Raw genomic sequence first — 23,881 nt, forward strand, 5'->3', positions numbered from 1 at the left:
TGAATACTGTACAATGCATTTTTTACATTCTTGCTTATAGTATTCCTCATCCTATCAATGAATATGAAATAAGTTCTCTATGTTCACCTTTAACTGAGCCTTCTTTGTAATTTAGGAAGAAAAACCCTGATCTATTATCTTGTATCTTATGTTTTTTTTATTATTAAGCTTTTATTTTTTCCACAAATTTACTTTGCATACTGGCATTCCCATACTTGTAAAAATCGTCATTGTTATATTTTGAGAGTTCAAGTATTTATTTGGATAGCTTTTGTTTATTTTTGGTGTGGTATGCTATCTCTTAGATTCATTACTGGATAAAACCTGTGGTTTTTCCATACCCATCCATTAGTTTGTTTAGCTGAGAAAACGTAAAGCTGAGAATTTTTGTCTTTGACTTTTGTTGCTCTGATTACTTTTCATTTTTCATTACTGGCTATGCGGTGGCATATAAGTGTTAAATACAAAAAAGTGATTTCTCTCCTCTCTATATGTTTTCTTTTTAGCCTTCTGTTCTTAAAGTTTCTGTGTGATAAGCTCCTAAAAACCTGTGCTTACAGCCCTGACTAAGAGTCTGCAGCAACTCACTCATTGGACTATTTTTATCTCTTGAGTTCCTGCCATTGCCATCTGTTTAGTGTACAATCAAGATTATCTATTTCGGAAGCATTTCAGTTCACTTGACTTGCCACTCCCCTGTTCAGAAGTCAAATCACGCAAGTACACAACCGCTTCATTAATCTATTCAATCAATTGTTCTTTAAGTATACTGTATAATATGGAGGGAGGAAGCAAAGGAATGGGGAATTACACGGTTTTTATTTCCCGTGCCCCCACTTCTTTTAGAAGGTTTTGCTGGTGAGTTAATTGTAGCTTCACTCCTGCAGCTGTCATATGCCTATTTAAGAACAGAGCATTCTCTATTCGTTTTTGAATTTCATAGTATGCCAGAACTAAGGATAACAGCAAAGTGAAAGTGTTTCAGTTGATGAAGATGTTGACCTGGTGTGTGTAGAAAAGGAATGGAAAATAAAACTGCTGGTATCAGAACGCTGGTCTACTGATCTGTGGTGTGACCACATTTGGAATATTCCGTACAGTTCTGGTACTCAAAAAGGATATTGCCAAGTTGGAAAAGGTCCTGAAAGGGGAGAAAGAGGTGCCATGACAGATGTTTACAAAATTACACGTGGCATGGGAAAAGTGGATAGAGAGAGGTCTTTCTCCCGCACTTATACGCTAGAACTCATGGAGATTCAATGAAGCTGGACTCAATGAAGGTTCAGGACAGGTAAAAGAAATACCTCTTCACTCAGTGCATAAACAATAGGCCATGAAGCGGGATAGTTTTAAAAGGGGATGAGACAGATAAGGCTATCAGTGGCTACAAGCCATGATGGCTATGCTTTGCCTCCGCCATAGGAGGCAGTAATGCCTTTGAATACCAGTTGCTGGAAGCCACAGGATGGGAGAGGGTGCTTGTGCTCCAGTCATGTTTGGGGCTTTCCCACAGGCATTCAGATGGCTGCTTTGAGAATAGGATGCTGTACTAGATGGGCCATTGGCCTGACCCAGCAGGCTCTTCTTATGTTCTTATAATGAAAGAAACTATATATATATATAAAAACATGCAAATCGTTCACCTTCCCGTAAAGTTTGCCATCATCTGTGTGTGGACTCTGTCCATTCAACAGTACTTGACGTTTAGCCTGCACATTCTTCATGGGTTGATGAAATTCCTGTTTGTTCTCATCTGGAGATTTCAGCAGAAACTCTGACATTGCAGGAGACCTTCCTTTCTTTGTTAACTAACAAAAAAGGGGGGAAAGAAAGTCAAGAAGAAATTTCAAGTGTTTAATTTAATTTGTGCTGTGTAATGAGAACTGTTGCATGGTCCTGTATATTGTGACGTGTGCTGTTTTCCATGTATTAAGAATAAAGCTCTTTTGTTTAAAAAACAAACAAACCTGTGTATTTATACAGTATACAAAGATTGCATTTGTATATTATTATTTTTACTACTACTGAATTTATAGGATACTTTTCAGCTCCTCTGTGGTCCTGGTCCATTAAGCAGCTTATAGTTAGCACAATACAAAACCCCCACAAAGATTATGAAATTATGACAACTCTAAGCCATATCTATGCAACATAAATGGTTCAAAAGAGCAAGTCAGGTGTTCATATACTAGATTCAAACTTCAGAAGTTTAGCCCTGTCTCGTGGCACCCTAAAGACTAAGAACTTCAACCTTGTTATTTCCAACAATCCTTAAAGAAAAACATGGTTTTTTTTACCATCTGAAATATGAACATTGAATATCTGAAATATATGAATGGTTAAAGCTTCTTATCGTATAAACAGCACAAAACTGAAGAACAATATACATTTAAACTTAGATGGTACCTTCACTGCTGAGAAAAAGTCTGTGATTAGACATGTTACTGTAAATGAAACACAGCAAGTGGATTGTTAAAACCGTAACAAAGGATACGCTTCTCACATATCCATATAAAGCTTGCTTTATACCTACCCCTCAATTTGCTGATATCCATATATACTAATCTTTTGAAGATAAAGAAACTGCAGTGGTTGTAGGGTTCAGTAAAAACTTAGTGAAGATAATAAACAAATGCAACATAAAAGTATCATTGGGGAAAATTCAGAGTGCTACAATGTAAGTGTGCTCAAAATGAGAAAAAGAGCAGAGAAATGCAAAATCTTGAAAACACCAAACAGTTATATACATTCAGACAAAAATCCATGAAGTCTGCATTATACAAAGAGCTCCTAAATCTTGCATTGGTGAAACCAGTAAAAAATACTTTAGTTTCTGTAAAAATAAAACAACGGTAGTGGCAGATAATCATGATTTGGAAGATTTGGATTCTTCACATAAGCATATATATTTTGTGCTTCAGACATTGACTGAAATGTTTTATCACAGAGAAAGGGTTATTCTAAATGTGTTGCTACCATATTTAATTTATGGTTGCTACCATAGTTTTTGTTTAGTGCTTGATGACGGCTCTATTCATATTTTATAAAAAGAAAACCTTAATTTAACAGCACTTTACCATTTTACCTCTGCCGTTTTGTCTGGTTGGCCGGCTTTCATGATTCCACATCCAGCATCCGCAACAATCCTTGTGTAATGTCACTGCCCTCCATTTACATCAGAAAAGAGCTTTTGTGTTGGGAATCTAACCATCATCAGGCCAGAAGGCAAGGCTATTGTCAAGAGGCACAGCTTGAGCAGCTGCTGCAGCAGCAGCCTGGTTTAGCATGTCCAATGCAAAGAAAACAATGGAAAAAAGGAGGAAGCACTGGAGCTTGTAGAAAGATGTTCAAACACCTGGAATTTCTTCCTTCTCCCCGCTACCATCACCAGTGCTGCTTTTTGGAAGTTTTACATTTTAGTGCAGAGGCACATATACCATTCAGACTTCAAAAAAATATTTCACCCTTCCAGTCTGCATGTAATCAAAGCTATCACATATAAACAACCATAGTAACATTTACAAATATTTTCCTCATTTTATGCTCTATTTTATGGGTTTCCATGGATTTGCTTTTAAAGACTTGAACTATTTGCAGATACCTAGAAGGCAAGTATAAATTGACCATATCATGCAATAGCTGGGGCTGCTAATTATAGGCTGAATACAGCGTCCATTGTCATTAACCAAAACATACTATCCTCACACATTGCTTATTGAACTGTGGTATATGAGATGCATTTGGGCCAGCCAAACCAGAGGCAAACCTATCATTTTCAAATAAAGTACTAGTTCACAATTGATCCTCCCAAACACACATCTTAAGAAAAGGAAGTCAAGTATATTCTATTTTTTTAATGTCACCTCTCTGGAGTTTTTTTTGGAGGGAGATATTTTTGGCTTTTTCATTTCATATGCCAGGAACTTTATGCCTTCTTTCCCGATTGCCACTGTCAGTTATTTTATTATGAATGTCTTGCACTACCAAGGTTACAAGGACGAGCCCTTTCCACGTATATATAGTTTGGATACTAATGATTAGTAAATAAACTGAACCACCATATCCAAACCTTCATGTTACAAGTTTATCCCATGAAGCTGAATGTTGGAATATAACATAGTTAAACTGTCGAATTCACTCCCACAAGACGTAATGATGGCCAACAACGTGAGTTGCTTTAAAAGGGAACAGATGAATGGGTGATAAGGCTGTCAAAGGCTACTTGCCATGATGGCTATGTTTTTTCCTGCACAGTTGGAAGCAATCGGACTCTGAATACCAGTTGCTGGGAATCACCCATGGGGAGAGTGCTCTTGGGACCTCTTTGCAGCATCCCATGGGCATCTGGTTTGCCATTATGAAAACAGGATGCTATGATGGATCTTTGGCGTGATTTGGCAAGACTCTTATGTGCTTAGGAGTTACCGTATTTTTTGCTCTATAAGACGCACCAGACCACAAGACGCACCTAGTTTTTGGAGGAGGAAAACAAGAAAAAAAATATTCTGAATGTCAGAAGCCAGAACAGCAAGAGGGATCGCTACGCAGTGAAAGCAGAAAGCCCTCTTGCTGTTCTGGCTTCTGGGATAGCTGCACAGCCTGCATTCGCTCCATAAGTTGCACACAAATTTCCCCTTACTTTTTAGAAGGGGAAAAGTGAGTCTTATAGAGCAAAAAATATGGTAATATGCATAAAGTCCAGAAACATATGTAACATTTGAATAAAGAAAATAATTTTTTAAAAATACCTTGTGATGATAAGAATTGCCTTCCCAACCATTTGACACGGCGATATTATGTAAATTATTTGCTGATGCAGCAGCTATCCAAAGCTGGTCAGTCAAACTTGAATCTTTTCTATCAGCTGCTGAAAAAGGACATGTGAAGAACATTACACGACTGAATCGTTCGTTCATTCATTCAAAGAACCTAGTTAATTGTCCTAGTTACCTGAGTTATGAGCTGGCCTGCTTAAATGTTCTGGGAGCAGACCTGAGTGGAGACTAGGGCAGCAAGGGCAGCTCCCTGTCCCACCCCCCCAGCCAATGCGGATTGGTTCAGAATTCAAATCTGGGTCTGGTGGGACCCCAGAATGCACCATGACGGCCAGGTGGATGGGTTGTGTGTGAAGGAGCCACCGCGCCAGGTCACAACCACTACCCACCCATGATTGTCCTAGTTACCTGAGTTATGCGCTTGATTAACTTGCATTCCAACATCTGGAAACTTTTCTGTTCTTGGGTGCAGTATATGTTTGCACTGTGAACTATCTGAAGTTTTCTTTGAGTAGTTTGCATCTTTAGGGCTGGGTGATCCATTGTGTATTACTGGAAAGGCTGTCCTGGAATCTGCAGTGTAAGCAGCACCTAAATTATGGTTGAGCATACGAGTACATACTTTGAAAGCAACTTCATCTCCAATTATATCATCCACAACATCTTGGTTCTTGTTTGATGAATCTTTATGTCCTCCTTCAGTGTTTTCTAGAGTGGCATCAGAAAAATGTGCCAGTGTGCTCTCTGATTGACTAGATCTCAAAATTTTCCATTCAAGAGGTAGGAGAGAATGTGAAGAAGTTAAAGATAATATGCTATCAGCAGAGCCTCCTAACCTATACCGTGAGCGTCTCAAGGATTCTTCCTCCTGGCTAGGTAAAGCTCGTGGATCCCAATCTGTTATCAGCACAAGTGGCTCTTTCATTACTGGTTCTTTTTCAGTGTCATTGTGAATGTTCTCCCTCGCAGTAGCTTCATCTTCAGCATCGCTGATAGTTCTTGGAGAAGCCAACCAATCATCTGTCTCTAGATGACCTCCCTTCACAAGATCAGAGTTTTCTGTGGTTGCGTTTGATGTTGCCTCCATTGTAACCATCAGATCCCATCAACTCTGATGGCTCTTTGCGAACCCTAACAAGAAAGAGTAAAAACGAACAAAACAAACCCACAGACATTAAAAGAGACAAAACATATTTCAGACATACTGTGCATCTTGCAAAAGTGGGGAAATTGCTCTGCTTCTTGCTATTGCGTTTTTATGCTTGTGTATTATTAAATAATATATGGAAAAAATGTAAGGGAAATGTATTTCACTCTTCCTGACTAATTCCATTAACGTGCTGCTGTAGAGATTGTAAAACTCCTTCTCAAAATAGTTTTCTTCCTCCTTAGTCTTAGGAGGGTGCCTTTAATCTGTTAATCTCCCATTGGATATTTATGTCCTTCTCATGCTGATGTTTTATTTATTTTATTAAATAAATTAATGTTAAATTCCAATTCTGTCTTCTGTGGCCTTAGCTACTCCTCCCAGGTTGGAGTCATCTGCAAATTTGATGAGCATCTCAATTTGTCTGTCCAAGTCATTTATAAAGCTGTTGAACAATGATGGGCCCAGGGGAGAACCCCACAGCACCCCACCCGTCACTTTCATTGGGTTTTTCCATTTCTATGCTTGATTATGTTTCATGTGAATATTAAACCGTACATCATCACTGTAGCCATGGGACAGCATCTGCCCTGAAAGTATGGCAGAAGCTACTGAATCAGCTAGAATCTGCTATTTTTGCTATCTGCTGACAAAGGCTGGGGCATGACACCCCATGGAATGAATGCAGACACTAAGGATGCTGCTGCTGCCGCCAGAGGTTAGCCCTTCCTTCAAAATGCAAGTAAACTTCACAACCAGGGAACTGCTTACAAAGTGGCTTGGTGGGCAAGTGTTATTTTTAAGGTTATAATTAGGTAGTATCTGAAAACACATTAGCTGTCATTAAATGTAGCTATCTCAACTTAATAAGACAGTGTAAATTGACTGAGAGTGGTAATATTAAAACATATTTAGTAAGACTTAACTGTTAATGATTTGTGTCTATGCAATTATTTCTTAATATACATTAAGAGCATTTTTTTATGAGCATGCAGTAACTGTTCATGCTCGTTTTAAAGTGCGTTTGGGAATGTTACTGTAAATTAAAAGAGTTAATGAAGCTTAGTATTATGGACAGCAAAGACACATCCAGTTGGAGTGCATACTTTTCTGTGGTGAAATATTGAAGTTTAATATTTAATATCCCATAGAGTATTATCTCAACATTAGAACACTTATTTCATGCTGTGTTTTCAACACAGAGGTTAACTGTGTGAAACAAAATAATAACTAAATATTCATTTTTTAATTGGAGGTTATAACTAGAACAAGGGCTATGCCAGAAAAGCTGTGACTTTCATGTTGTTGTTTAGCCTTTTAGTCGTGTCTGACTCTTTGTGACCCCATGGACCAGAGCACGCCAGGCACTCCTGTCCTCCACTGCCTCCCACAGTTTGGTCAAACTCATGTTAGTAGCTTCGAGAACACTGTCCAACCATTCGGTCCTCTTTCGTCCCCTTCTCCTTGCGCCCTCAATCTTTCCCAATCTTTCATAGGCAACTTTTAATGGTTGTTTAGGTTGGTTGTTATCACCCTACTACCTTACCCAATGTGGGATATTCACTTTGAATGGGAATAAATGTTGTTCATCTTGCATTTACCTCCTCAATTATTCAATCAGAATACTTATTATGGGTTCAGCACAGACCCATTGAAATTAATGAACATGACTAAGTTAGGTACATGAATTTCAAAGGGTCTGTTCTGTAACTGAACTCTACCCTATGAAATAAAAGCCCAACCTAAGAACTAGCTTCTAGTTTTATTTTATGTAGAATAATATTTCTATATACTGAATTACGGTAATTGAAGATGCAAAAGAATGAAAAATATTTGTTCTACATGTCATATAGCTTTCGTACTACGGATCTGCAGAATTGTGTTTTAAAGCCCATTTCTAATTTTACACTGTCTCAATGCATTAAAATGCTTGTAGAAGTTATTGCCAATTTAAAAGTTGAGAGCACAGTGTTTCCCAATGGAATGAATGTTAGGGGAGAGGGGTTCTTACCCAGAGGATCAGGAAAGTTATACCAGTGTTCTAGCATCTGGGTTTCTAGTAGCAAAAACAACAGCTCAGAGATTTAATGGTGTATAGCAGCATGGGCTCTCCTCTCACAAGCAACAACCTATGTTATCAGATACAACAATGCTTGCAAGCTAGTTGACTTGCCATTAATTATGGTGGGTTTGAGATTACAGGTACAAGAAGAGATATAGCCCAGGTGTGCAAGTATCAGTCCCCTCTCCCCACAACAATTTTGAGGACATAATTATACTAGTCATTCCCCCCTTTCCTGTGAACCATGGGACTTGTAGTTCTGTGAGGGCCTTTAAAAAGAATTATCAGCATCTCACCACAATTCCCTGTATGACTTGGCGGGGAAGTTGTGATTATTACATTTGTATTCACTGTCATAACAGTGGAGCCTTACACAGATCAGATAGCTTTGGAACTGAGTCAGGGCTGTATGGTCGCAGCAATAATCTTGGATGTGTTTTTTCCCCCTCAGCGCTCCTGATCTTTGCTTTTGACTCTTCCACAGAGGAATGTACATACTGATGGCAAGCTGTTTATGAGAAAGGAAACACTGCATATCTTTTTAAGATCGTTTCTCTCTGTGGATCAGGTTGTGCTTGTAGGGTTTGTTTGTTTTTCTTGCATTTATATCCTGCCTTTCACAAGAACATAAGAAGAGGCCTTCTGGGTCGGGCCGAAGGACCACCTAGCTCCATATTCCCAGTGCATCCAACATATAGGAAACCCACAAGCAGGACCTGACTGCAACTCCAGTCTCCCCACTTGTGATTTCCAGCAACTGATACTCAGAGGCATACTGCCTCCAGCAGTGGGAGGAGGAGACAGCTAGTAACCATTGATCAAACACAGGTAGAACACAGTCATCATAGCTAACAACGATTGCACACGAATGCCCATGATCCTCTTTCAAAGCCGACACTGTTAGTGGCCATGATTACATCTTGTGGAAGCAAATTCCATTCTTTAACTATGTCCTGTGTGAAAAAGTCTCTATCATGCACTGCTTGCCTTTTTCCTGAAGGAAAAAGCCCTAAATTTTGTAACATTTTCTCAAAGGGTAGATGCTCCAATCCCTTGATCATTTCAGTTGCCCATTTCTGAAACCTTTCCATTTCTACATCTTTTTTTGTGTGTGTGACGAGGAGACCAAATGTGTACACAGAATTCCAAATGTAAGAGCATTATAATATTGGCAGCTTTATTTTCAATCCCCGTCCTAAAGATCCCCAGCATGGAATTCACCTTTATCTGCAGTCCCGACCCAACCCTAATTAGCTCCAGCAAAGCAGTAACCTCAGGTGTCTTCAGATCATACCCTTCGAGCACACAAGCAACACCTTGTGCAGACACCATTTGCATGTGAAAGTCATGGACTCCCTTGAGGTTCAAGAAAAGCCATAAACGGGAAGGTGTCGCAAAGCTTGTGGTAATCAAATTTATTACTTTCCTCAGCAGGGAAATTATACTGGATCCATGGTGATAGATGATTTTCCCTTTAAAGAGAGACTAAATACTTGTAGTGGGAAAGCAGAAACCACTTGGGGCAGGCATCAAGCCTGTCTGGAATAATGTCAATCAGGACAAAGATGCTGATCTATCAGCCTTGTATTCCTAGTAATCTGTTATAAGGCAGTGGGGAAATGGATAATTTCCAGCTTTGAAGAAGTAGTAACTCAACAGTTTTTTTCTGTTTACAGTGCATTTCTTAGCAACATAAGGTTACCGATGCATTATCCTTGCCCCAACCAACTTCTGAAGCATTTTGACTCAAATAGGGACATCTATCTACATAGTTAGCTATTTATATTCATATCTCAAGCCGGGGTAACAACAGCATTAAAACAACCAACAATAAAAGAAACATTTAAATCAGGCAGGCCTGAGAACAGGCATTCAAAATGAATGTAGTATACCAAAGTAAATGCACTCAAGACAACCAATCCTACCTTAGAACAAATAAACAAAAACCCTGAGGTTGAGTATTTCATACAGTGGCCTCTTCATCAGCTACATAAAATGTAGTCCAAATTACTCTCCAAAGGGAGATCATAATAAAGAAACAGGAGGCTGCCATTAAAGACCAGTTTTGAAATTTGCACGCACCAGTGGAAGAGGAATAGACTAAAATAGTTAGATTTTAGAGGGCACCAAAGTTTATATTTGGGACTATGATTTGAAGTGGATATGAAGGAAAAGTTGAAGTATAATCTGAGTATGACAGGTAGAGGATTAACCCCACTGACTTGTCACTTGTAAGGCTCTTTGGGGTATGTTGGTGTGGGTGAGTTTATATATACCGTATTGGCCCAAATATAAGCCGCACCTGAATATAAGCAACACCTTTAAAATTGGAGGGAGGGGGGAAGGAAAAAAATCTGAATATAAGCCGCTCCCTTCCTTGCTGCTCCTGGCTGCATACTGGGGGGGGGGGCGCTGTGTTGTTGGGGGCCTTTCCCCTTCCTTGCTCCCTCCCTTCCCTTGGGGGAGAGGACGGGGGACATGCTTATTTTCCTTCCTCAGTTTTTGAAACATAACGTATGATTGCCACAGCTAGTGCACACAACATCAGTTGTACACGCAGCAAATTTATCATGTAGAAAGATGTCATGGATAAATTGCGGCACACAAAACCCTTTCACTATACTCTGAAGTATCACGTTTTCTGTATTTTGCATAGAATTTACCAGAAACGCAGAGAGTCTTGAACCTCAGAGAATGGCCATTCAACACAGCTATTTAATCTTTATTGCAGTGAAATGTCTCAATTGCAGCAGATGTTGACGAGGCCATCTGGAAGTAGTAGTGACAGGACAAATAAGTAAAATGCAGTTCTTTTTTTTTTACTGCTCCCCGAAGAGGCTTAACTAAAATGTCCTTTTAATTTAAAAGCATCTGGAGCTATTTATCACAAACAGTTTAACAATGCTACTGGCTGTTATGGGAAAATACAGAACAAAATTGACTACAGAAGGTTGCAGAGCCCACTGCGGGAAATGAAGAATGTATGTTAATTGTGGTTTCTGATTCTTTGTTATACTCATAAGCATGCTTTAAATCGAATGTCTAAGGAGCGGTTTCTCAAACAGGGCTACCAGTGCACTGTCCCGCCAAAATCTGCCCCCCAAAATTCCCTTTAAAGACCATAAATCTATACCTTGTAAGTGGCTGTGCAGAGAGGTGATTGCCTAGCTCACTGCAAAGACAGAAACAATTCCAAGGGGAAATTGCCTTTCTGCGCAGCCAGTCACAAAGCACTGCTATGCAAGCAGGTCTCCACCTCTTGTCTCCAGGTTGGGGCACATTTTACCAGGGCTGCTGGATCCTCAATTTGGCCAGATTTCTATCTTCCTCTTGGATGGCAGGACTACCCAATCAGGACATACAATTAGCATATCAAGATATGTCAGATTAACAAAGGTGTCAGGGTGGACCTACAGCAGCCCCCCAGAGCCAGTCACAGGAATTATGCTTTTGCTGTTCTGAGCCTGTGCACTGGTTATTGTTTCTTTGTAGGCTGCAGAAACATGTTTTTAGAGCCAACAAGGCAAGAATCTTTTCAGTGTTTACAATCTGTGAAATCTGTTATCCTGTGAACCGCCCTGAGACCTGTGGGTATAGGGCTATATACAAATTAAATTAAATTTAATAATAATAATAATAATAATAATAATACAACCTGCAGTAGCAGCCCTATTAATTTTTTTACTAATATGTCGTTACAATTTAGTTTGGCTGTTGAAAATGTAGTGTGCTTTTCATATTGACTTATAGAATGAAGCATTTTCATAGACTTTGAGGGCAGCAGACTCCAAAATTTCCATTCTTGGGTAAGGTATATGTTGAGTATCTGCTTCTCCCGCAGCTCTTAAAAGCGTAGGTGTATGTAGAAAAAGGGGAGCAAGGTCTACTGTCTCTGATACAGTAAGCATAGATATCCATGTTATATAAATGTTGGGTGATCATTAATATTATCATCATCCCAGAATTTACCAGATGCTTATTGTAAACAGTGATGTCAGAGGGAAATGAAATGCAGAAATGTAACTCTCCCCACTCCCGCCTTCAACAAACAGGTACAGATAAATTTACTGAGCCTACCTCCATTGAGTTCAATAAGGCTTACTACCCCCGGATAAGAGAGTGGAAGGCTACAGTCTTTGTTCATTTTGTGAAATAGTGCATATGATTTCTGACTAATTTCTAAGGAAAGATATTACCACTGTTGAGTAAAACTTCTACATGCTAGGATTATTCTCCAATAGAAATCACTAGGCCCAACAGAGACCAACTGTCACTGATAAGTATAAACTACCACAGGAACTAATAAGCACCCACTGGAAAAAAAACCTTCTGTACATATCAGGAAAGGGAAGTTTGCATGCTTGCACTTTGTGTACAAAAGTGACCACAATACCCACCCATGGTTTTCAACAGCTGTGGGAAAACTTTGGCCCATGGATCTAATTATGCCCACCAGGGCTCAGTGATTGGCCCACCAAGGCATTGTGGGCAAACTACACTCACTTTTCCTGGGCCCAGTATCATATATAATGTCAGGTGAATGTAACTTCAAGCTGTGGCTAAAGGAAGCAAATCAGGAGGGCAGTCACAGTGTGCTTCGCATTCTTCATTCTCAGCCAGAAGTCAGTGCTTTTTCCATTTTGTGCCTTTTTCTGCCCAAGAGAATGAAAAAGGCAATTTTCAACTTATACCTACTGCAAGGTTACTTATACTGCACATGGTTTAAATTCATTCCAAGCAGGTATCAAATCACACAATTCTAGATGAGCTAAAGGTTAACTATGGTTCTAGCCTACAGTTTGCAACTGTCATGCTAATTATTTTGTTAGTAGTTAGCTCTCTGTTAGCCACATTAGAAACTCTGCTTTCATACATTGGAGAGTACGATACTGGAGAGTCTGTTCCCTTTTTTGGATATTTAAGACTTATGAAAGGGTCTCCTCAGTTTTGGGGAAATAAAAATGTTCCGAATATTCAAACTCATTGGTCCAAATTCTGCAAAATTTTTAAAATAGTGTTTTTAAAAGCAACATTTAAATTTGAGGGTGGAGCTATGGTACACTGCAATTCTATATACAGTGGTAGCTCTGAATGCGAACGGGATCCGTTCCAGAGCCCCGTTCGCATCCTGAGCAGAATGCAACCCATGCCTGCACGTGCGCAGGTCGCGATTCACCGCTTCTGCGCATGACATCATTTTGAGCGTCTGCGCATGCGCGAGCGGCAAAACCCGGAAGCAACCCGTTCCGTTACTTCTGGGTCGCCATGGAACGCAACCTGAAAACGCTCAACCTGAAGCGACTTTAAACCGAGGTATGACTGTATATGTAAGAAAGTCCCATTAAACTCCAAGGGACTTATCTGTGAGTAGAAGGCATCTATAGGATTCAACTGTATGTCTTCAGAACATGAATGAGAGAAGGAAAATTTAAAAGCTTCCTCAGATATAAATTAACACAGTGAAAACCCTTAATGATAGGTTTGTAAAGAAAAAGAACAATGATATAAAATGTGTTTTTTTTTTCTCCATGCAAAATTAAACTTTCTGGAGAATTGGGATCTTGTTATGACCAGGAGAAGGAATTTGGGTATATTTATTATTCACATCATCTAAAAGCAGTAGATATGCAATATACAGATTGAGAATTAACCTTCTTTCCATTCTTACTGACAAAGACTTACGTGTAATCTGAAAGGTTGCACCTGCAGAAGCTGGCTGTAACACAATGCTCATCTATCTGCAGTGATGTATGACACAAGAGAAGAATATGGAAAAAAACCACATAAAATGAAGTCAGGAGGTGACAAAACTGTAACAGAACCAAAGGCCTGAGGGATAAATACATTTTGAAGTGAAAAAAGGAAGTGAAGGTTAATTAAACAATATCTGACAGCTCAATTTCATAAGCAGCACATATTGAACAATGCAATGGATCAGGTAATTCTCAGTATGCCCATAGGCTTGCCATATGTTCAGTAAATTATTCAAGTCATCAATTAATATTTACACACTGAAACCTTCTCCAACAAAGCAGCACACATACTGGAGAAGAATTCACCAAGAAAAAAGATAAATCTGGATTTAGGGGCCTGGATTTTACTTTGACATATATTTCAGAATTCTGAGGCAAACAAAGGCATTATCCCTAGTTACAGTACCTAAGGCAGCTGCCTACACATATTCATATTTCTTTTTATGCTTTAATCTGTGGAGATATGAATGTGAGTGGATTATAGATTTGCTTAATGAAAGTTTAAAAATAGAACTTATTTAACAGGATATGAAAAATGTACTGAGCTGGAAGATGTTCACTTTCCAGAAACCACTATATAGTGTACAGATATATCAACTCTGTACGTAAGAGGGAGAAATTAGATGGTTGTTGCTAAGCAATTTGAAGTGCTTTTCCTTTAAACAGTGCACAGAATTCTCATTCCATTGGAATAGTTATACAGGAGGTTACCTGAATGTTTAGTTTCCTTTTGCTTTCATTTCCCCCAATATAAACATTTTTAAAAGCAATTTTTAGTTCTCCAATGTGCAGTTTGTGGTCCCTTTGCAAAGAGCATTTGACCATCAACTTGACAGCTATAGAATTATTTTGCTGTCTCTCCCATTATTGATTTAAAGCCTCCCAGCATTTAAAGCCTCTGAAACATTTATTACCTCTGAAACCTTTCTTAAAATCAAAATCTCATCTAGATTTTCAAGTATATCCACATATTGCTTCAGATATTGAAGCAGATATTAGAATCTGAACATGCAATGCCTTAGATTGCAGGTGGAGGCTGAAGCTTGCATGCAAGGATTTCCAAGCATTTTTGGTTGAACACACTTAGAAACCTCCCCGTGACTGGAATCCCTGATAAGGCAGAGCTCTGGCCATGAGCACCTCTATAACAAAAAAGACCTATGCAGACATCTAAAAGAGGAGCATACCTAGGGAGGTTGTGTGTGCAGCGCTGTCCAAAGTTTAAAAAGCCATATTGAGTATTTAGTGACCTGGATTTCAGGCTGTTTATTTATATTACTGCAGCTGAAAAGGCTTCTGAATTAGTGTGGTAGCAGTAATGTTTAATTATTCAAAACTGTGTAGGAGGTCTTTCTCAGACTTCTTAATAACAAGCAAATATCATCCCACAGAAATAAAATACCAGGGGACGGGGGGGGGGGCAGGTGAGACCACTTTGCATAATCGACCACATGACACATATTTGAATGGCAATGCCTATTAAATTTGTGAGGCCCTGGCCTCCTCAAATATTTGGGGGGGGGGCTGAAAGGACCTTGGCCCCTGGGAGCTGGCACCTATGCATAGAAAGGAATGCTGAAAATCCCATTTACTGTAATATGCTTTGACATCAACACCCATACAGAAGGTTTTACTGGAAGAGTTCAATTGGTGCTAGTGGATTATTACTGTGGGCTAATCAGGGCTAAGAATAGTAATAAGCTCATCAGAATTGTCTCTCACCAGTAGTTTGCCACATTATTTGGTACTGGCTTGGGACTGCTTTCCTTAATCACTTTTCGTAATTCCCATATTGAATTTTAAATTCACATCGCAATTTGACAGAAACTGATAAATAAGCTTACTGTAAATCTAGTCAGAAGCCATACAAACCTGTTAAGACATCATAAATCATGGACAAATATGACATTCAATATATTTTGAAATCTAGGGCGTGATGAAATCAGAATCAAGGCACAGCTTTACAGGTGTCAATGGCTGAGTGAATACTTCCCTGGGAAGTCAACATGTATTTTTGTATTTTTATATTGTAAACCATCCTGTGATACTCAGATGGAGGGCAATATAAAAAATTAATTAATTAATTAATTAACTAACTAACTAACAAAACTCACATTGATTATAATGGCACTGGATAGGAAAGGACAATTAGGAAGGTATGGGTTATTTGTAGAATTCTTTATGTATTTAAGAGAATAAAAATGGCTTTCTGAAATTTCCTTCCAAAATCTACTTTGGAGAATCACAATAAGAGGGAAATGACTACTTCTTAGCTTTATACACAAACACAAACACCCACACACCCAATAAATGTCAGCCAGCAATGTCATTCCCAAACTGTGAACAGATGTCTATATGTACTTTTTTGTTTCACTCTATTTTGTTCAGACAGAAGAAGAATCCAGTGGCATCAGACTAGACACCCATTCAGCCTAGCGTTGTCTTCCTAAAATGACCAGCCAGACACCTATGAGAAGCCCACCAGCAGCACATACAATAGCACTCGCCTGCTGGTGTTCCTCAGTAACTGGTATTTTAGAGGCATGCTGCTTTTGATACTAGATGCAGTATATATTCCACAAATTTGACTAATCCCCTGTTAAAGTCATCCTAGTTGGTGGCATTGCTACGTCCATAGCTTAATTACATGCTATGCAATGATGTACTTCCTTGGGTCTTGTCCTGAATCTTCCAGCATCTGGAACCATTGGATAATATCAGATTTTATAATCATGCAAATGGATTTCCACATGGTGCCTGATTTTATACGCTGCTTTAATATTTTCTAATTTAAAAAGCCCAAACTTGGTAACCATTCTGCAAAGAGGAGCTGCTCTTTGCTCCACCTGGCCCCTTGATCATTTGTTACATGTTTGTGCAGAAGCATGGGGGAAAGGGTGTGCTGGCTCCATCAGCTGGTCAAAAAAAGGAGAGAAAAAAAGAGCTACCAACTCAAGCAAGGATGCCTTCAAGGAAAGATCATCCTGGCCCCAATGGATATAAGTGCCTGCTCATCTCTTTGTTTTGGCCTCAAAGAACTGATATATCTCCTCTACCTTTGCTTTTCACTTCTCTTGTGCTTCTTTGTAAGCCTGATGGCACTGCGCCTGTCTGTTTTTTAATTGATGTGAGATGTTTTAGGAGATAATTACATGAAAAACAGGATAAAGATAGAGTAAAACTGAGATTCCTCTTGCTTTGCTTGGCACTATATCCTTGAACCATAGAGTGACACCACTCCCTCCCCTATCCTTCTCGTAAAGCAGACATAGCAAATCTGCAACCCAGATCAGGCACACTAAGCCATTGCGATGGTTGGTCATCCTTGACCCCATTTACTGGCAATCGTTGCAGCCACCCCACCACTGCTGGATAAAAGTCCCTCACCTCTCTAACCCAGTATACCCCCCCATGGCAAAAAAGGGTAGTGCACACTGGGCAGGGAAGAAAGCCTTTTGAATCCCCCCCCTCAGATCTCTCTGTGTGTGGTATCTGTGCATGTGCTGTTTGTGAAATGGGGTGTGTATGTGGATGGGGTGGCAATGCCTGCTTTAACAACACCCATTTTTGCTTTAGCCATGCCCACCAGTGGCATGTGGCCCTCAGAGGGCTGGCATACAGTGAATGCAGCTTTCAAGCCGAAAAAAGTTAAGTCGCCACTGCTATATATGGCATTTTTATCTAGAGATGACCATATCTCACCCTTCATTCTACCAGGTTTCCACAAAGCCTGGTGTATTTATGTTCTCCTTTAACATCAAGCACTCCAATTACTCCATTTGGGCTCAGGACCATTCAGCAATAGCAGAGAAACATCTAGGCACCCTAAGTGCCACCCCAACAAGAGGGAAACGCGGCAGCCAAACCAAAGTTTCAACATCCCTAAAAACAAACACCCCAAACCCCACTTTATTTAAGAGCTACCATTTCTTTGCAGCACCAAGTTATTACGCCGGCAGGTGCATTTGAATACTGTGTTGTCAATCCTGCTGGCTACAGGGTTTTTAACTTGCTAGAATGTTTTGCACAACTTTTTTTTTTTAAAAAAAGAGATACAAAATGCAAGGAGCCACCTTGTGGATAATCTGTTTAGGGGACCCGAATAGGCTTTCATTATAATTACTGCATCAAATACAACCTGGAAGAGGAGTATAATAATAATAATAATAATAATACCCTCGATGCAACCAGATATGACGCCCACAGAGGAAATCACCGTGACCATTCTCGTTCGCTATCGCTGCCGCATTAAACCCTCCGCTCTCCTCCCACCCCATAACTCTCTGCGCCATCAATGCTTTGGCAAGGATGGCAGAGGAGTCGCCGACCTGCTTCGCCCCCTCCTCGCGGGAAGCTGCAGCTTTCGAGTGAGGGGAAGGGCTATTTCTTTTCGCTGGGCTGGTTTTCCTACCGCATCCAGTCCTGCCGCGCCTGAGAGCAACACGCGAATTAGCTAGCGAGGCAGAGCGCGGAAGCCCGAGGCTGCAATCTCGTCTCCATTTACACGGGAGCAAAGCCCCGCCGAAAAAGCCCCCTTCCTTCCCAGTAAACAAGCCGAGAATTGCTCTGTCGGTTTCCCCGTTTCTCCGCCACCTTCTCCCTTCCCGCCTTTTTTTTACTCTGGGAGGCTCCCGGCGGCGACCCTCTCTACTCACCCTGTGATTTTCCTCCAACTCTCCCCATTTTGATGCGCCTTTGCCGAGCCTTTTGCGGCGCGCGGCCTGACGCCCGGGGAGGAGGAGGAAAGACCAGGGCCGGTGCCGAGCTGCTGCTATACCGAAGGACAAAAGCAGGTCGGCGCTTGCTTTCCTCGCCGCTCAGGCTGGCGGCTTTCTGAAAGCATCATGGCTTAGCCCCCAGTTCCCCTTGGCTGGAAGGAAAGGCCGAGGCGGCTTGTTCACCTGCTGTGGCTACGCAGCCTGCGCCTCCCTGCTCGCACGCGCTCCCTCGGGATGGCCGGGGGCCAAGCTAATAATAATGCCCGCTTCGCCGGCTTTTCACAAAAGCTCCTCGCTGCTCTTCACAAAAACAGCTACTGCCCCAATGGCGGGTTTTTTGTTGTTGTTAGCTTTCTCTCACACGAGGAAACGCATCACCGGAGAGATGCTTCTGCAGAGGTTATTCGGAGGAAGAGTCTCTTTGCATAGTCTTAAGCGCCCTCATAAGGTTACCAGGCAAAAATTTAAAAAATACAACCCAACACTAAGGAGAACGGTCACATCCTATGTGTAAAAATGGATTTCAGAAACCGTTTACTCAAATGCCTTCCTTCCACATACATGATCCAAGAATGGCTTAGTCCTGCAATTACTGAGATTATTTGTACATTAGGTGTTTTTATCCAGTCTTATTGTTTGAATTCTTGTCATGGCATTTCGTGATTGGCCAATATATTTGATTTGTTTTTCTTCATTAACCGAGTTGACCGAGTTTCATTTTCCTTAGTAGCCTTATAGAAGCAGATTAGCAGATTTGGCTTGACTGTTTCCCCCTACTCCAAAACACCACCTGAAATGAGGTCAGATGGGTAACTTTGAATGTATTTTTAGCAGTGAGGATATACAGTGCTGACTCATTTATTATTTTGCATCAGTAAGGACACACATAATCTGTAAATGAAAATGGAACCTGCCCAGGATGCCTGAACTGAAAGGCAGTCAATACACTTTGGCTTTGAAGCTTATTGGTCTCCATGATGTCTTCCTAAGAAAAGGCTCACTAGCACTGTCATTTATGCTCTGTCAAATGATTTGGTCCTGTTTTAAAGTCACAATCTTTTGTTCAGAGCTTATCAGTAACATAAATATGGTTTAGGACACCTTGAGATTTGCAGATGTTAATGTTGTATTAAATTGTGTTCCAAGTCCTTTGGAATTTGACAGACAACTTAACTGGCTTCTAAGGCCACCCATGGTGGATAAACATCTTATGACTCAGCTGGCAGCATATGTGGTGACCTTCCATAAATGCAAGAAAGCTAATAAATTTTCTAACATGTAGACTGATTATATAGATCCATTTGCTTGAATGTCAGAGCACTGGTTTACTATGGACCACCAGTTGTACCTTGTCTTCTTTCCTTCCTCTCCCTTGAATTTCACATCTCATACCCACATTTGTTTAATTCAGAAATGCAGAGGATTTGTCAAGTTTCAGTTCTCTACAATAATTCATTTCATCACATCTGTAAATAACTTGCAGTCAATGATATCACCATGTTCAAGTTTATTATTATTACAGTACAGCTGCTGCCTACTGCTGAGAGCACATTACCTTCATTTCTCTCAAAACAGGGGTAATATATTTTGTTAATCAGTTGCTCAGTGTGAAGTGAATGAATAATAGCTATTCCTTCAGAAAGAAGCTTTGGTTGCAGCATTATTTTTCTTTATGCCACTCCTAAATAATGTTCCTTCTCCATCAACTAACTTTGCCAAGAAGGTGAGGCCAAGCTGTATTAAACAATTAATGCAAGTTAAACACTGGCATTTTCTATTACAATTACTCCATAGAGATTTAATTATAAGGTCCCACTTAATCCTTTATATTTTTATGCAGAGAAATGTATTTTAATTAAAACTCATGCAGCAGTACAATTACTTGGTAATTTGATAAATACATGCAATTAGAACTTTCTTCTGGTTTTGGGATTCATACATTTTTTGCATGTAGTTCTGCAGTGTTTAAAATGATTCCTAAGAACAAATATAGAATCTGCTGAGAATAATAATGTTTTGTCTGTTGAGATATAGAATCCAGCCATATCTGTGTCTCAAGTATAAACCTTTACATGTCCATATTTCTAAAAAACTATTTGTGAATGCACTTCAGCCAAAGTTAAGCATTCTTAATTAACTTGATCTCACTGTGAGATTCACCCCTTCCTGAGCTCTGTGTTAGTTAGCAGTGACAAAGGCCAGTAGTAATAGGTTTAGGATTATATTTTCGCCTGATGTGAGCTAGGGAAAAGAGGTTTCAGTCTGCAGCGACAATATGGAGGTGGTGAGGTCAGGGCACAATGTGGGCTGAAAGTTTGAATCCTGGGCTGCCACCTTGGGAGAAGCAAGAACCTATTGGAGTGTAATGCTTTGAACCCATCAATCATAGGCTCAGGTTGTATATATGTGTAAATAAACCATGTATCATAAAGACACCACTGTGCCTCATTTCCAAAGGAAACATGAACCATGGGTAAGCACCTGGATACCTGGAATTGTGCACTGCTTGGGGTGGCATGTAACAATACCATTCCCAGAGAATTCAGGTGTGTGCAGAAGTTTTAGCAAGTAGAAAGCAGCATAGAATAAGGCATTATTACAAGCTTCCATCTAACCATGCTCCATTTTCTTTCTCCCTACTTCATTTTCATATTTCCTCTAGCTGCTTTTGAACGGATGCAGACCTGAATTTAATATGAGCAATTGTTTTTATGAAATAGCTTAGGGGTGGAGGGGGCGACAGGGGACAGGAAAGTGTGTGTGTGGGGGGGGAATAACCAGTTACTATTATGAATAGATGAAGGCTTGAGATCTAGGGTTCTCTAATACAGAGTTGAAAAGATAAAAACTTGTTTTTAAAAGTACCAAACACTATTACTCCAACAGAAGCAGGTCGTCATCTTATTTTTTTTTAAAAAAGTAGACTCTTCCAGATGAAACACTGAAGAGCCATCTAACTCAGCTAAAGGTACCTGCTCCCATTATGCTGATTTTTGAGCATTTTTAAGAGTATATTTGTAAGAAACTGGAACTGGCCACTAAGAGAAATGGAATCTCAGCATTTTATTCTTAATGTGTTTAAACAGTTGGGAATTGTATTTTATTCTTTTTGAGCCAAATGGTGATGTACCAATTTTTAATTATTTTATGAGACACCTGCCCCTTTTTAGCTAAAAGACAAGCCTGGGTGTTGGGAGGGCAGTGAGGGGAATCACATTTCATACACTGCTTCTGAAGTATAGTGAGAGAGCTTCTGATGGCAAGGCATTTAATTAGGTTTTACATGGAAAATATAAATGTTTTTTTCATCTTAATTATAAACATCTGGTAATTTCCATCTTACACAATGCTGCTTATAAAACTCAATTCTTTCATGCAGAAAATATAATGTGTTGGGTCTTTCAAAACAAAATTAAAAAAAGAACTTGCAGAGCAACCAAGGCTCATTATATTGTGGAATAGTTTGTGCACATGCTCATTTACATGAAAAGAGAAAAGTTGCTTATGACATTTACTCAGGGCTAATTCAAGCAGTACTGGAAAATGCTATCAAGGAAGCAAAGCACAGTTGTAGCTACTAGAAATAAACATCTGTGCAAATGATTTTGTGCAAATCACAGTTTGTTCAAATAACAACATGTGCTATGTGGGCCTCAGAAGACTAATTCCACAGCTGATCAAATAGGAGTTTTAACAACAAAAGTATTTCCTTAATAGCTTGAAAGGTTTGGTGACAAATTTTCTAGTTCCCCCCTGCCCGCTCCACTCCGGAAAACTAAGTCATATATGCAGTTTTATTAAACCCTGTTTGGTACAGGCCAAGTAGGAAGACAACGACCACCACCTCAACAAACGAGTCATAAATCAAAACAAAGAGAATCCATAGAGTCTTATCAGTAAATGCACCTGCTCACCACAGGCTTTTAGCACAAAAGCCAAAAAACAAGCAAGCAGTCAAGACTGGGAATCTGTTTCCTATCTCCTAAAAGCTTGTGATGTTCAAGTTTTCTTATTATTTAAATACACTAGTCTTCAGGCTGGTTCTTACGCAGCTGTAAAACAGGAACACTCAGACACTTTTGAAAAGACAAGGGGCATATAGCAGCTAGGCTATCCTTTGCCCATGAAACTATCTCCTACCATTTCACGAACCTTTCAGTTTTAACTTTTTTTTGCTGATTTCTTTGAAGTCTAAGTAATCCTCACTTTGAGGTGACGATACTATCCCTGTGGAGAATTTCAAGTGCAAATGGAGAGTTGTGGTTTGGAAGCAAAACTTAAATAAAATATAGAGAAGAGCTTGCACACTCGCCAGTACTACAGTTTAACAGCACAATCCCGCACATGTTTACTCAGAGGTGAGCTCCATGGGGTTTAACCAGACTTATAGGTTATATACTTGATCAACAAAAGACACTTAATATGGAGTAATTACCACTGGATACAATAAAACTTATACCCAAGTAAATAGGCATTAAGATTGTACTTGAAATACCACCAGTCAGTAATTGACTGGAAGTGTTCCAATAACTTAATAAGATAGAAATGCAACAATTCAAGCAAATATATTTCTTATTTTAAAAATATGTTAATGGTGCTGCTATAATTCTTTGATTTATAATTTATTGAACTAGATATGCAAGACATATCATATACTGGGGGGGGGGGGGGGGCGGGGAGTGAATGGCTACTACACTCTGATGTACCGGAGGTGGCATGCTGCCATCTTAGTTCTGGAAATGCTAGGTAAGAAAACAAACAAACAAAATTGATTTACAAGTTAACAAGCCATGTTACTTTAAGGCAGGGGTCAGCAAACTTTTCTTAGCAGTCCACTGTCCCTCAGACCTTGTGGGGGGGGCAGACTATATTTTGAAAAAAATAATGAATTCCTATGCCCCACAAATAACCCAGAGATGCATTTTAAATAAAAGCACAGATTCTACTCATGTAAAAACATGACATTCCGTGGGCCGGATTTAGAAGGCGATTGGGCCAGATCCAGCCCCTGGGCCTTAATTTGCTTACCCGTGCTTTAAGGCAAGAAAAACAGAATCCCAGGATGAGATTTTGTGAAGTAGAATTTGCTTGTTTCCCACCAACCAACCAACAAACAAACAAACAAACCAACAAACAGTAAAGCATTTACACACTTGAATCAGATTTCATTTTAAATTTATTCGTGGCTTCCATTGCAAACATAATTGCAAACAAGATTTAGGTCATTTTAAGTCACATGTATTCTCAGCAGTGCAAAACCAGCCAGTGTTGCTGTTACATACTTTCCATGTGCCCATTTAAATTTGAAGGTGTCACAATATATAGGGGAGGGAAATCGCAAGAATCCATTCACAAAAAGTGAACAGTTAATTTAATTCTGTTTTGTAGAAAAAAAAAGAATTAAGTACATTTTACAAAATTGCAAC

General features: G+C 39.7%; 1 protein-coding gene across 7 annotated transcripts in view; it reads right to left on the reverse strand.

Moving 5' to 3' along the window:
- The window catches only part of LOC310676718 (uncharacterized protein), a 32,428-nt gene extending 11,236 nt beyond the window's left edge, over nucleotides 1–21,192 (reverse strand). The window contains exons 1-4 of one of the 7 annotated variants that reach the window (XM_083438830.1): nucleotides 18,393–21,192; nucleotides 5,184–5,906; nucleotides 4,749–4,867; nucleotides 1,644–1,808 (exon numbers count right to left, since the gene is read on the reverse strand). In XM_083438830.1, coding sequence (XP_083294956.1) covers nucleotides 1,644–1,808; nucleotides 4,749–4,867; nucleotides 5,184–5,871 — 972 coding nt within the window. In that variant the 5' untranslated portion in view covers nucleotides 5,872–5,906; nucleotides 18,393–21,192. The other 6 variants (XM_083438824.1, XM_083438829.1, XM_083438828.1 and 3 more) reach the window with 6 other exon arrangements.
- Nucleotides 21,193–23,881: the final 2,689 nt, after the last annotated feature.

This window comes from Podarcis tiliguerta (genome assembly GCF_965153285.1).
Source record: "Podarcis tiliguerta genome assembly, chromosome: 4".
Lineage (NCBI taxonomy): Eukaryota > Metazoa > Chordata > Lepidosauria > Squamata > Lacertidae > Podarcis > Podarcis tiliguerta.